The sequence below is a fragment of the Corvus cornix genome, chromosome 8 (assembly GCF_000738735.6).
Source record: "Corvus cornix cornix isolate S_Up_H32 chromosome 8, ASM73873v5, whole genome shotgun sequence".
NCBI lineage: Eukaryota > Metazoa > Chordata > Aves > Passeriformes > Corvidae > Corvus > Corvus cornix.
Window position 1 is genome coordinate 15,008,992 of NC_046338.1, and position 15,454 is coordinate 15,024,445.

Below are 15,454 nucleotides of genomic sequence, written 5' to 3' on the forward strand. Positions count from 1 at the left end.
GAGTTTTATTTTCCAAATAAGCTTTTAGCACTTGAAGCAATGTTCAATTACTCCGAGTATTGCCCTTTGTATAAAAGGAAAGATGGTTTATTTGCAAACTACTCACTCTGCCAAAATGTGTTGTTCATTGCTTGCCTTTCCATGTTTCTTTCTTTTTGATGTATTTGATGTATTGCAGTACTCAGAGATCACTCACCTTAATGTTACCTGTTTTGTAAGCACCTCTTGATTCTATTCTTGTCAAACTTCAAATTAATAAAACTAATTTAATTTTTTGCAGCCCTGTTTATTTTAATGCTTTACTCTTGGGGCTTGTATCAATTGAAATAAAAAAACAGTGGTTTCGTCTGAATGACAGTGCCTCTGCACAGTCAGTTGGCTGTGGTCTCTGATGTTAGTATTTCTGTTTCCAGAAGACTCCTATTCTTCAAATTGTTTTATTTATAACTTTTACCTCCATTTTTAACTCCATTATAACTTTTAACTAGGTGTATTATAGAAATTATTTGGGATATTTCAGGGATGTCCCTCTTTTGATAGTGCATTATAGACATTTTTCTGTAGAGATGATGACTCTAAAGACAGTGGCATCACTGTGAGTCATAAGAGTATGGTCTGTGTTCCCTAAGCATACTGTTTTCTTTCTAGGCTTTGTGTTCCGTGTTGGACTGTCTTTCGTTCATTTTTATAGATTAAGGTTTGTTCAGATATGTCAGAAATACATAGGACAGCAAGTGTTTCCTTTATTGCTGAGGAGTTACTGCTTTTCACCAGGTTGTGTTCTAAGATTTGAACTTCAGAATTGGTGCTGTTTACAGTGACATTTTATATTTTTCATCCTTAACAGAAAGGGCTATTGCAAGACATGAAGTCAGAGAAATAGAGCAACGTCATACGGTAGATGGTCCCCGACAAGATGTGACACTGGATGAAGAAGATGATGTGGTGATTATTTACAACAGAGTACCCAAGACTGCCAGCACATCCTTCACAAATATTGCCTATGATCTCTGTGCGAAGAACAAATACCATGTTCTACATATCAATACAACCAAAAACAATCCTGTTATGTCTCTGCAAGATCAGGTAAGCTGCTGAATTTGGGATGTCTTTATGAAACAAGGAAAGAGCACAGGAAAAAAAAATTGCTATTGTAAACTTGGGTGATCTGATGTAATTGGCTTTTACGTCACGTTTTCCAATATATATTCAATCTAATGGGTTCATATTTTCTTTGTAGAGAATTAATATTATTTCTTAATAGGTTTAGGTTTTTGCTGGGCTACTGGAGGTGATAAGTGTCTGTTTCTTGGACAAAAGCAAAGCTAAAAAGGGACATGACTGGGGTAGAAATGACCTTTGTTGTTATAACTGTTTTAGCTGTGTAATACTACTTGCCTGTCATCTCCATCTGCAGTGAATGCAGTCTTAGGCAATTTGCTCTCTGAGTAGCGCAGGCACTGTGCCATGCTGTCAGGGCTAGAGTTGTGTCTTTGGTACTGGCTCTGGTCAGGTCTCACAGGTGATAAAAAACATACAGAAAAGTAGTTGTAAATAGCTTGCACTGTGAAGGATGGGTCACTTTGCATCCATTTAAAGCTCTCACTAAAATCACTGTAGTACCAGACTGGCAATGATCATGGCTACCACTGCATCAGATGATGAGTATTTAAAAAAGATGATGAAGGATCAATGCCCTGTTTTTGTTAGGCTGGGCTGAGGAAGTAGGTTTGTTGGTTTATCTTCTTTAATATTTCCTTGGCTGACATGAGTGCACTTGCAGGGAACCCAGGTTAGAGATCTGAAACATCACTATCATCATCCCTGCTTGTAAAACAAATGTTTCCGAACTCTGTACTGCCGGTTGTATGCTGATCGCTTAAGTTGATATGCAGCAGAGGCAGGAGCTGTTCTGCATTGCAGCATGTCAGCACTGAGCCTTCCAGCTCCTTTAAGTGCATGTCTGCAGGCAGAAGCAGCTCTGCACAGCTGGACTGGGCCGAGGGGAAGCAGATGCTAAAGGCCCTCCACTTCCAGTTCTGTATGTGGGAGAAAGGTTGAGCTAGGGATCTCCATGCAGAGGAAATAATGGACTTAGGTGATACTGGAATCTGTTTTGTGATGGTGGGGTTGTGTTACTGTTGAGTATTTCCTCCTGTAAAATTGTTTCCTAAATATGAAGGTGATACTGTCATACATGATTACTGAGATTATTAAGAGTAAATCTGGTAGCCATCACTATAGTCCTGTTCACTGCATAGAACAAATACTAAAGACCTGTGCACTAAGAGCAGAATGATTTTTCAGATGATTTAATAAGCCTATATCTGTTAATTAAAAATCATGCTCAAGTCAGTAATACTTCATGCTGCGCTTCCCACCAAATTCTGTTTCTGTCAAGGTGCCTCTTGAAATGGAGGTCTGTCCTGAAGGATAGGAGAGCTAGTCATTTAATATAAATTCAATGGTATAAATTACACAGGCTACCTTAAATTTCTACTTCTGTTTGAACTTAATTCAAGTAAAATACGTTCTTCACTGGCTTAGTTTTGTATAAGGGAAACTCTTCATCTTCTCTGATAATAATCTATTGAAAAATGAAAATCTGTCAGTGCTGAGCATGTACACAATACTCTCAGTCCTACCTTCATTTGATACTATGCTCTTGTCCATGGTGATAAATTATGTACTTAAATTAGACAGTTGATACTATTCTTCTCTGATGGCCATTAACTGGGAGATGCTGACAGTGAAGAACTTCATATATTGCACAGCTGTTCAAAATCACAGAAATAATTATTCAGCTTTAATACACGGAGATAACAACTTGCCATTGTAAGTCATAGTGTGTAAGTCTGGAGATGGCAGAGGTGCTGAGTGGTAGCTGATGACATTTAGTCTGTGTGGGCTTGGATTAGCATGACATTCATATGCCACCTTCACTGGTGTAGCTCATTTGGGTGCATTAAGTGTATATGTGCCAGTAGTAAAATACGTAAACACATCATAGAGACAAAATTGTTTTATCAGTGATACTGTTTGTTGAAGCAAATCTCCCTAAGCAAGGTGAAGATTGCCTTGGGCCTGGCAGAAATTTGTAAATTAGTGAGCCTTCTTTTGTGCAGTATTTCTGCTGTATTTTTTCCAAACTACTGTGATTCTGTAACAGATTTTAAGTTCTCTGCCCATATATGAAACCTTTACTTCTTGAATGCAATATGAAAAAAATGATATTTAAAATCCACTCCAAATATAGTCTGTATCTGATTTGAGATAATCCGATAAGAGTTCCTAACACTCAGTTTCAGGTGTAACTTGTCCCAGCAGCCCTCCTTTCTTCTGCAGTGTCTCTGGCAGCAGGATCCTGGGAGTTGCCCCCCTTTCCCCAGGTTGGGCCTTTTCTGTGCAGCAAGCTGAGTGCCATGTTGCCTATATTGCATTTCTGACCTGTGTGGTCTGTAGTAGAAACACTTGCTTTTTATAATTAAATCAGAGTAGTTGTTTGGTTGAATTTTATTTGCTGCTTGCATGTTTCAGCAGTGACACTTTGTCTGTAAAAGAATGTCTGTGTTATGGCTATCAGGATGGCATACCAGCCACACAAACTTTATTGGTTTTGTTACATGGTGAAATTGTCATCTAAAACATTTAAAATTAAATGACTGTTCTGCATTACAGCATGTATTCTTGATATATTATTTTAAAAGTGGGTGTGAGAACATTCTCTATACTGTTACGAATGCTACAATTATCCAGTGTTTCACTCCCTCAGCTTGCTGTTTTCTGTTTCTTGTTATTTTTTCTCCTTTGGTTTCTCTCTCAGTTTTTCTCAAAAGAGCAACCTGAAAATATATTATCTTGCTTCCAAGTGCATTCTAAAACAGTTGGTCTCTCAGAGGACAGCACAGTCGTAGTGGCTTTAGTGGTACTTATTTCCTCTGCTAGTGCAGGTTTCAGTGGCAGTGAGAAGTGGAACAAGAGAAAGGCTGCAGCAACTCTTGTTAGAAGTGGAAGTACTGTCCTGTGCTCGTGAACAGTTAAGAACTTTTCCCTTAGAGTTAGATGGTCTACTGAGTATGAGTGCTGCATGTGTGCCAATTGTATTTTCCTTCTGAGAAAGAAGTATTAGTGCAAGGCAGGTATCCTGGCTGTGCTGTGGCTGAACTGGTGAACTCAATTCACCATCTCACAAAATTCCTTCTCAACTGTCCTTGCCTTGGGCTTGCTTGTGGTTGTTCATGGCCTGCAGCCAAAGGTGTGCTGCTTGCCTGTTTCCAGCATTCCCAACCCTCTGATTCAGAGCTAACTCAGACAAACTCATGCGCACTCATGCACATGCTTGCACACTCAGACACACTCTTGCATACTAACACATACACACACTCTTGCACACACACACACACACACTGGGACACAAGCAGTCACACACACACACACCGTCCAGCTCAGACACACAGTCACACACAGACACATCCACACATGCACATACACACGCTTGCACAAGCATGTGCGCCTGTGTGTGCATTAGTGTGCGTGCATGCGCATGCGTGTGTGTGTGATTGTGAGTGTGATTGTGTGTGTCTGATGGTGTGTGAGTGTGTGGTCAGACTGTAGGGAAGAGGGACTGATGGTTGCAGTTAATGGACAGAGATAAGAACTTAAAATACCACTTTAGTTTGCACACATGGCTTTTTCTCAGACCAGGTATGCTGGTTGGGTTTTTCCTTTTTTAGGCTCACTGGGACTTGTTTTAAATTCTTACCGTCCTAGAAACTGAATGTGTTTAACTTACCTTTCAGGACATCTTATTCCCCTAGAGTATGTTTGATCTGGCTTTTTAATTCAGTGAACCTCAGCTGATTTCCCACTTACTAAAGGCTGTGAAGCAACTTTGTAGCTGATTATATAAAAGCACCATGAAACAACTTCACAGGAATTCCATTCACGTCTATATGAACTTCTAAAGTCACCTCAAATTTTATTCAGTTGGGCTCAGATGGAGAAGCTTTCTCTGTCTTTTGAAAGCTCCACTATCCACTAAGCCCTGAAGAGAAAGGTAAAATTGATCATATTTAACAGTATGAAACAGTGAGCAATATTCAACTCTGACCTAAAATGTCTGAATCCAGACTCATTAGGTTGTCTGTGACCTGGAACAATTCTGGCTTTTGGAATACTGCAAACTGTGGGAGAAAAAAAAAAATCTCTTGCCTGCAGGCTAGTTATGGGCATTAAAAACTATAGTTCTCAGGGGCTCAGCATGTTGCAGGTCCATCTTAAGACAGATGTAAATGTCACAGCTATCTTACAAAACCTTCCTAGCCTTCTCTTAGCTTGGCTGGTGTTAGAGGCTAGACTATTCATCCGATGTTCATAAAAATTATTTCCGTAGCAGACAATAACATTGTAAGACAAAGGCAATAAAGGATTTTTGTAACTGTTACTGGAGCATCTACGGTTTGATGCCAGATGCTGGCATAGGGATCTAAGACAAAAACCTTAGGATTTTGTACTTAACATTACCGTATATCTAGTCCTAGTCTATCCAAAACTGAAATCTAGATGATGTAAGATATCAAAAAGCTTGTTCATGGAAACATAAACATACCTTTAGTATGTGGATTGCACTGCACAGCATAAATAGCATAACTGGTTTACTTGCGGAGTTGTATCAACCAACCGTGACATTTTGGGGTTCGTGGGTGAAGGAAGGAGAGGTGATTTATATTTTGTATTTAGAAAACTTCTTTCCTAGGTAAAGAAAAATTTATAGCTGAGGCTCTCCACTGAAAATATCTTGTCATTAATCTTGGAAAGATACAGTCAATGGAAGTGTGGTTTATTTCAGTAGCAGTAAAGGTAGTTCAACCGGATTCAAAGTCCCATATTACCAGTTTGTGCTATGGACAAAACCAGACAGAAAGGCAGTGCAGTTCAGGAAACACCATTGTGTAACATCGTGCAGCTAGATTTGCCGTAATTTTCATGTGCAATATGTGGTTTAAATTTTGTAATGCCACAGACTATGAAACTTGTGCACAGAACAAATTAATGTTGCCTGTTACTAAAAAGTAATATACACTGCTGTTATCTGAGAGTCTAAGAGCCAGTGTTTAAAGAAATAAGTATAAGTTACCAACCTCTTAAATCCTAGACCATGAGTTTTGCACATTTGAAGAAACAGGAGCAGGCCAGTCTCACCTCTTAAAATCCTCAACTGGTAGGTTATAATAAATAGTAAATATTATGCTTCAGGATACTCTCAATCTGCTTGACCTTACAGAATGTTAGTGTGTTGTCTTGAGCTCTCAAACTTTCCTTTTTTGGCTCTCTTGTCTCACCTCAGGATCTTTGTGGTTATCTGTTTCTCTGTATAACAGAAAAGATACTGCAGATGTGCAGAGAACACTATCTTTTAATTCACTGCCTCAGAAATGGCATATCTTCGTCAGACAGCTCAGGCAGTACAAATTTATCATCCTCTCTTTGTTATCCAATTCACTAGATTTGAAATAACTTTCAGTTACATGCTTTGATGTTAAAATATTCTGTTCATCTAATAAAGCCAAGCTCTATCAGGATTTGCATGTCCCACTTAATTTGATCACACTCCCTGGTTTGGGGCTTGTGTCTTATTTTGTTCTTTGAAATGTAAAGCTATTCCTATTTTTGTGAAGTTTGCCAGTAACTGCTTTATGAGCCCTTGTTCAAGGGCTACTTCATGCTTTAGCATGCAAATTTCCCTGAAATGTTACACTTAAGATGACTATTCAAAATAGTAAACTATAGATAGGATTTACATTGCATGCATTTATAACATTTCTGGATTACCTGTGCATTGCATTTTGGGATGGAGGAGCAAATGAACCATCAGATTCATTTCTTATGTCCGAGTTAAATAGGTCTAAGAACATGCTGTAAATCTGGTACACTTCTATTCGAGGGACTGAATACGGATCAGACAATTCTATCAAATATGTACTTGCATTTCTACTGAAAGAATTCCACATTCTTTTCAAATTACAAATAAAATGCACTGACAAACATGTGAATGTTTGTCTTGCTGATGTTTTTGTGGTAGCTTTCCTTGAACTGTCCTTCTGATTGCTATATTCTGCTTTTGTTTTGTTTCTCATCATTAAATTCTGATGATCTAAAATTAGTCATCTGTATGCTGCAGAAAAGTCTATTTTAGCTGGCACAAATTTTTTGGTAATATTCAAAATAGACTTTTTTATCTAATGCATTACAAGATCTTACTTAAAAGCCAGGAAACACCGTGTATTGGGAAATGTAATGAGCAGTACAGAAACACTTTCTGTTGCCCACTTTCACAGGTCCGATTTGTGAAGAATGTGACTTCCTGGAAGGAAATGAAGCCAGGATTTTACCATGGCCATATATCGTACCTGGACTTCGCCAAGTACGTTCCCGTGGCGGTACCTGCGGAGCGCGGAGCGGGCTCCGGCTGGGCTGCCAGTGCCCTCTAGTGCTCGGAGCCTGGGAACTGCAGTTTGGTAAAAACCCTCACACTGGCGTTCCCATATGGCCACTACCTGCGGTTGCTATTTCACCGATTTCTCGTTTTCTTGCATGATAAAATGTAGCCGAGTTTCATTTTTAAAAAATCATTTATATACTGGGATTAATATTCCTTGTCTAAATTCCAAGCTTATTTTACTGAAAATCATGGCTTTCCTCTGAAACACCAGCAGTTCTGTTTCAGGATTGGCTTCCCGTTCAGGGAAGTTTAACATACCTGTTCTCAAAAATGTTTCATGTAAAGAGTAACACCACCTGCCTCTTAAGTTATGTAATTCTTCTCTACCTTAGTATCTCTTTACACTTCATTGAAATATAAAAAGTTATATTTTGAAGTAGTTTTCTGGTCTGTAGTAGTTTGGCTTGCTAGAAAAAGCATTGAAATAATTCTTGTGGAGTTAAATGCTGCTACTTCTAAAATGAAATTAAAATAAAATATGGTAAAAACCTCTCACTGACTTCAAAGGTTCAGGATCATATCTTTATTCTCACTTTCATATGTTTTCTTGTCTTATTTTTGCTTCTGGATCTAAAGCAGTGATCCTCAGTAGCTCAGTCTTATAAAACCTCCCCTTGAACTGACAAGTCAGTTTTGCTTAAGATGCTTACTAGGCAGTGCTTCATCTTGCACTTGAAGCATGTGGAAAATGATTTAAAATTGAAAGTGGAATTTTCAGATCTCATTACGTTTGACTGCACAAACAATAGTAACCACTACTTTTACCTCTTGCTGACGGTCACTCCTCAGTGTTTTTATGTTTCTGTGCATTAAAGTATTTATTTAAATTCTTTTTTGTATGTAATGATTCCTTTTGTTTAGTCATTCCTTTTAATTACTCATTCTGTCATGTACACTGATTTTTAATTTGAACTTTTTATTCCAATGAATGAAATGGGGAAGTGAGACCTTCACAGATTCCCAATACTGTATATTATTACAGAAAATGCTAAAAGCTACAATGGCACCAAGTTTGCAAAAAGTAACAGGCAAAAAGAGTTACTTGCAAATCAGTCAGTCAAATAAAATATATAAAAATTCATTAGTTTCCTTTCTGCTTTTTTAAAATTAAAATACTTCAACATTAATAAACGCTTGAACTGAGTAACAGCTTTCTGGTGCAGCAAAGCTGCCGAATGTTATTTTATACATTAATTCATAAAGCTGAAAACATTTTCAGATACTGGAACTCCTAAAACTGAAATAATTATTTTACATCTAGAAAGCATCTAAGCAATTTCACAGATTTCTTTCATCTGCATCTTCCCTCCGGGACTGTGTTATCCTTGTCTTTGTTGTTTGTTATCCTTTCACCTGAGTGATTTTTTTTTTTTCCCTACAACAGCTTGCTTTCTCATACTTTGGGTTTTCATTATTAAAATAATATCTTGAATACGCTGGTTGTGCTTGACAAGGCCCACACCTTTAAGGCTGTGAGGTATGTTCTTGTAATGAACATTTTTGTAGTTAAGAAGTGTAAAATATTTCAGAAGAGTCAATGCTTCCGTATACATGGACATCAGACTTAGGTCCACTGTCAAATATCAGAAGTACCTCTTAAAATATGCGAAACTTAAAAGTACTGGATTCCATCGATGACTCACAATATTGAGGACAGGTTATTGTAATCCATCAATGTAGAAATTACAGTAATAAAAGTTTAAATTTTTTCCCTTTTCTTTTTGTGTTTTAAAAATTTCTTATCCATTCTTATTCCCTATTTTCTCTGGTAAATGGTTGGGAAAAAAAGTTCTTTGACAATGCAATTGCCAATTCACTGTTATTATTAATAAAGTTACAGTAACAACCTGTGTTACTGTAACTGAAGCTAGTTGTGAAAGCTCGTGTACAAATCCATGCAATTGTACAATCCAGCACAAGCATTTCTAAGGACTTGGACATGTTCATTAACCCACAGATATGTGCTGTTCGTTGGTTGAGTCTGCTGCTGTATCAAAATGGTTTGTTACAGCTTTCTCAGCATCTGCAGTAGTCTGTGGAAGGGGACATGTGCATGTCTCATGCACTTTAGTGTACCTTAAAGAGGATGCAGTTCAAAGCCTGGATTTTGCATCAGAATGGCTGAAACATTCACACACTCTATCTGCAGGCTTTGGAAAGTCAGAGCTGGCATGCAGACAGATGTCAGCAATGCCACCTTTGAGTGCTTCAGACTGACTCATTGGTACTCTGCTGGCAGCATTGGAGAATCAATTGCTCTTTCTGTAGCCTCTAACAATTTCTCTGTCTGTAATGCTGGTCTTTGGAAAAAGTAATGCCTGTTAATTGTTTTTTTTTCTAACTTCCTCCTTTCTGCTGCTTTTGCTACGTTTCTGTTCTTAAGCTTTTCAGCTTAAGATTCCTCATATGTACAGTATCTGGTAGTAAAATTTATCCCTTCAACAATAATGGCACTGCATCTTAAAACTATGAGTGCTCTGTTTTAGTCAAGCTAGGAGGCATGAATGGCCCTCTGTAGATGCAGAACGCTTTCCCAGTTTGCATAGGAACAGAAGAGAACTTTTTTTTCCAGCTTTTAGCTTTATGTCAGGGCACTTGACACACTTGCAATTTCCATTGTGATATAAACTCTTTAATATTTGGATACCATAATTATTTGCCAAAGGATGTCTCAAATGGAAGAGAAAATAAAACTGAGAAATGTATTGTAAAAGCTGACTTGAATGTAGATCACCGAAAGGTAGCATTTGCACAAAACAGTTTGGTGGTTTAAATCTTCCTCATGTGTCGCGTGAGCTTACTGCCTCATTTCATCAGGCTTCTGTTTGTACTGCAGTACATCAAAATTTGCTTAGGATAAATGTCTAAGGAAAAATTTTATATCTTTAGATAGAGAAGTTAATATGATTACAGATACTATCTTAGACTTATATTTAATAAGCATAGCCATCTGCATTCAACCCAGGCAATGGATGGGCTCTGAGCTCTGTCTTCCTGCTGTTACAGTTAATGTCTCTGACAACTGGAGACCTGCCAGGAAAACCACTCATAGCATTACAAAGCTCAGTTCACAAGGGCAGGAACTCAATATCAAACTTCCTTGTACTTACTATAAACATGTATGTGGCTGCTAAACTAGTTAAGGCATTTCTAGAGTAAGGATGGTTGTGTAAACATTTTTAGTATCAATTTGTATGACAGTATGTCTGGTTTGTTTGTTTCTTTAATAATAAACCCTTAAAATCATAATCCTAGGCAAACTGAAATTGAGTTTACTTTCACATCCGTGTAATATGCTGGATATGAGGATGATTAAACTTCCTCTCAGTATCATGTATTCTGTGTATAGATTTTATATGTATAGTTGTAACAAGACAGGCTTCTACGTATTAGATGAGAAGCTTTGATTTGTCCTTTGAAAGATGTGTTTTTCCTCTTTTACTTTAGATTTGGTGTTAAAAAGAAACCAATTTACATAAATGTCATAAGAGATCCTATAGAACGCCTAGTTTCTTATTATTACTTTCTGCGCTTTGGAGATGATTACAGACCAGGGCTACGGAGGCGAAAACAGGGGGATAAAAAGGTAAAGTACACCCAATTGTATATGCTGTACTTACTAAAATTAATGTGAAAACAATTTTTAAAATGTCCTGATAAAAGCTGAATAGTTGTTTTATCAACCTTGGTACTAATGGTGGCTTTGTGAGTTATATTCTCCATTTCCTGTCCATACTGGAGCAGAGCATGACATTAAGTAGGTTCTTTACACCCTTATAAATTCACTATATGTTGCAATTTGTTAAAAAAAACTAAATAAAACCTTTTTAAAAATTGTTTTTTAGGCATCCAGACTTGTAGTTATGAAATTAAGCTATTCCTCCTATGTAAGAAGGCTACATCTCTTCTTGTTGAAGACTGAGACACATTTTCCATCAAAAGCAGTAGAACTGCTGATGCTTTGGCATTGTTGTTTATTTTCATATAATTAGCAACCCAATTTATTTCATTTTTTAAAAACTGAAACATTGAAATATCTTTTTGCTGTGGAGTATGATACATAAATTTCTGTACTTCCTCCTGTGTCTTAGGTGGTTGTAGGTATAAGTTCAGGTTAGCACATTCAAACATTGACTACGAATACAGCTTCAGAATGGCAATATCATTCAGGCTCCATAATATATTTGTTCCAGAAAGAATCTATACATCCCTGTCATGGTTTGCAATATGACATTTTTTGGGCATGTTGCTTTGGATTTTTCTTAAATCGGGAAGAAAAGTAGTGTATTAAGTATATGAGTATAGTTTATAAAACTGCAGCTAGAACAGTGTGGAATCCTGAAAAATGCAATGAGTTTTTGTGCTTTACAGAGTCAAACACTTTATACAGTTTCAGTGACAATATTTTCTTAAGCTGTTTTTCTGTTTTCTGTTTCTTACTGTTTTTCTGTAATGTTGACAATTTAGTGTCATGCTGTGTGAGTACCAAGAGACACTGAAAAAATAAGCAAAAATCACACTAAAGACAGCTTAGTCTATAAACACCATAACTAATAAACATGAGTGATCATTTGTATGCTGCCCCCATCCAAATAGTGCTTTATAAATACTGGGAGCAAACCATTCCTCTTTTCTTTCCAGTTGGGAACTAACTGCTCCCTGTTATTTAGGGTTTAGCGCCATCTTCAGCTACTGCATTTCGGTTTGTCCAGGTATCCTGCAGCATAGCAGCCTTGGAAGAGGAAAGCTTCAAGAATAAATTGAAATTAAGCTTAAAAATTGTCTTTATAGAACTGGCTAAATAGATTAAAAGGTGATATGATTTCATAAAGGCATTTTTAAAAAGAGAGATAGGATCTCATCTTTTGTAGCCTGCTGTCTTCCTCTTTCCTGCTGGAGATCAGTCACTTGAAAAGCTGAGCATGCTGCCAAGTCTGAGCTGTTTCTAGGACATAAAACTTACTAAAAAGAGTGGAATTTAACAGTATTTGTGTTATTTTTGAATTATAATCCAAACAACCTTGTTAGGTAGTCACTGGGAAACGTTATGCCAAAAATCCTTAGTGTTACTGCATGGTAGACTGCATTGTAAGCTTTGATTTGCTGGAAAAAAGGTCAAATGCATTCCTATTTAAAATGTTTACAATGCATTGCATTATTAATTTTATGTTTTTCTGTTGAAGATACTTTTTTCCTTTTGTCACTATGATACCACTTTATTTAGGTCTGAGACTTAGTTGTTGTTATACAGATTTAACATGTCCTGTAAGTATCTCAAGTTTATTTGAAGTGAAATTGATTTACTGTATCAAACTTCTGGCTTCTTTCATTTAAATCAGGTTTTTCCAAAGTGTCCCTGGGGAACTGTATGTGTGTAGATGATGTAAGTTTTGTATACATTAGTTATAAAATTCAGTAAGCTCAAAAATTGATTGAGCCAATTGCAGGGTCTTTATTCTATGTGTGTATGTATGTATTTATTCTATAAATGTAACACTAGTATGTGTTCCAGTAGATTCACTTAAAGATTTTCAAATGAAAAGTAGGGAAGGTCAGAAATCACTTCTAATAGAAGTCAATTGTTCCTTTATTAGTGAAAAGGAATCTCAATGTACTTTACACTCCAGTCCCCTCCCAGTCCATACTACAGCAGTTATATGGAAGAATTCTTAATTAGGTTTTTTTTCTGTGTCCCTGTGCTTCCAGTCAAATTTGGCTCCAAATGCAGAGTCTGTAGAGGCAAGGGTTTCTTACAATAAAATCTCTGGATGGAGCAGTCAAGGTAGGTATGTAAGAGGAAGTGTGGAACGAAGTCTGTCCTATTTCGACTTACTTAGAAAATGGCTTGCTTCCTTTTGCTTATTAACTGTAAAATAACCTGCAGGTATAAGCAAAGAAATCTTTGCACAGATGCCAGTTCATTTTTAGTATAAATGTTCATAATTTAGGCTGTGCATTTAACAATAGATTGGCGCAGAAATTCCCTAGAGAACTATGCCAGGGAAAGCATACCAATGTCTTGTTTTCCTGGTTAAGCTGCATTTTTATCTGTGATGTGTGGCATGTTGTCCTGGTTTGAGACAAATTCAGAGGAACGTCCAAAATGAACGTCCTCTGATAGAAGGCAGGTTTCAGCCACCCCTCCCCCACCAGGTTCGGGAAAAAATTTCCTTGGAGAAAAGTGAAGGAAAAAACCGATTTATGTAACAAACACACAGGAAAAGAATAATAATGTTAAATAATAAAACCTCTCGCTGTGGAGAGAAACCTGGGAAGATTTTAGAGTCCTTTCTGTGGGTGTGGTCTCTCCCTCTCTCACCCTGGAGCTGGAGTTCAGCGTGGGGGCCCCAACCCCTCTGGGCCAGTGTAAGGTCTCCCAGTGAGGTTCTGATGTTCTGAACAGTTCCAGAAGAGAAGAAAAAGAAGCCAAAGTCCCAGGGAAACAAAGGAGTTTAACTCTCTGTCTCTCTCTTCCGAGAAGAAGAGCCAAGAGCTGGGAAAAGCAGGAAAGTGCTTTCCTCCGCTCTTGCCACCACAGAAGCAGCTATCTCTGTGTCCTTGGAACACAAACTGCATTGAAAAGTTCGTCTGGCTTTTTTTTCTTTCTCTTGCACCCAGTTTTAAAGACACAGAAAGGCACAGGAATCATGTCTGGGCATAGAGGGATATACATCATAGGGGATACACATCATAAAGTCACCCCAAGACACATGTACAAGCTATTCTAAACTCAGAGTTCAATGTGAACCAAGGCACCACAGTTTACTCCCTGCTTTGGCATAGTATCAATAATTTTTTCAGATTATTTTATAAACTTCATCACAAAATAGAAGCAAATGATGTTGTCCTTGTTCTTAACCCCAAATAATTACACAAATGTGTTTTTACATAGTTGCTTTGAACAGAAACTTGTAATTATACAGAAGAAGCAGTCTACAAAGTTGTCTATGTGATCTATTTTTTTTTAATCTATCCTAGATACAGGCCTTATATCTTCATTAGAAATATCATAAATACTTTATGGTGACATAATAAAGCATTTACAAATTCCTTCCAGTGCTAATGGAGTTCCTTTTGTAACTGTGTTACTGCAGTTGAAACTCTGTTACTACAGCTGTGTATCCACATAGAGAGCAATATTGTATGGAATATTCTGTTATGCAGTGAAAACTTCCATTCACTTCTTCTGATTGCCAAAAAAAAAATTAGCCTCTGAAATGGCAGTTGTTTGTCATAATTAAAATATAATAGATCCTTGTTTAATCTAAAACACAAAATGCACAATGTTCTATGTTATAAAGATCCAGCTGTTGAAGGATCACACAGTTCCTGATGGCATTTGATGCTGTATCTTTAGTGACTTTTTTTGTAGGGGAAAACAATTATACCAACACGTAGGGACTGTTTTTTCTAGTTTTGACAAATAGCCTTTGCTAAGGTTATATCAAAGGTGTATCAATGTACCAGGTAAGATCAATTGTTCGTTAGTTGTAACCATGAAAGACTGTCCAAGTACTATTTAATTGGGACAATAGGTCATCCTAAAAACACTGTGAAAGCAAGGCTTGAAAAAATGTTTCTTTTTCTTTAACATCATATATGTGTTTTTCTGTCCCCACTGCATTTAGCAACTAACCAGTTTGGGATGTTTGATACATATATGAAATTTTAAAGCTCAGCTCAATTTTGTCTTTGTTCCAGACCTTTGATGAATGTGTGGCAGCTGGAGGTTCCGACTGTGCTCCAGAGAAACTTTGGCTTCAAATTCCATTCTTCTGTGGCCACAGCTCGGAATGCTGGTAGGGAGATAAATGTAGCTTGTTAGTCAAGTACATCAGTGCTGAAATCTAAACTTTAACAAATTTTAATATGTAGCCCGGTTGATAAAAGTGTGAGGGACTGGACAGAGTGAAGCAATGAATACTCAAGTAATGTGTTTTCTGTAGAAGATGG

General features: G+C 37.3%; 1 protein-coding gene across 1 annotated transcript in view; it reads left to right on the top strand.

Annotated features, from left to right (window-relative positions):
• The window catches only part of HS2ST1 (heparan sulfate 2-O-sulfotransferase 1), an 81,633-nt gene that overhangs the window by 58,995 nt on the left and 7,184 nt on the right, over positions 1–15,454 (top strand). The window contains exons 2-5 of the mRNA XM_039556547.1: positions 848–1,086; positions 7,338–7,423; positions 10,949–11,087; positions 15,203–15,300. Of these exons, the coding sequence (XP_039412481.1) occupies positions 848–1,086; positions 7,338–7,423; positions 10,949–11,087; positions 15,203–15,300 (562 nt within the window). The remainder of the gene's footprint in view (positions 1–847; positions 1,087–7,337; positions 7,424–10,948; positions 11,088–15,202; positions 15,301–15,454) is intronic.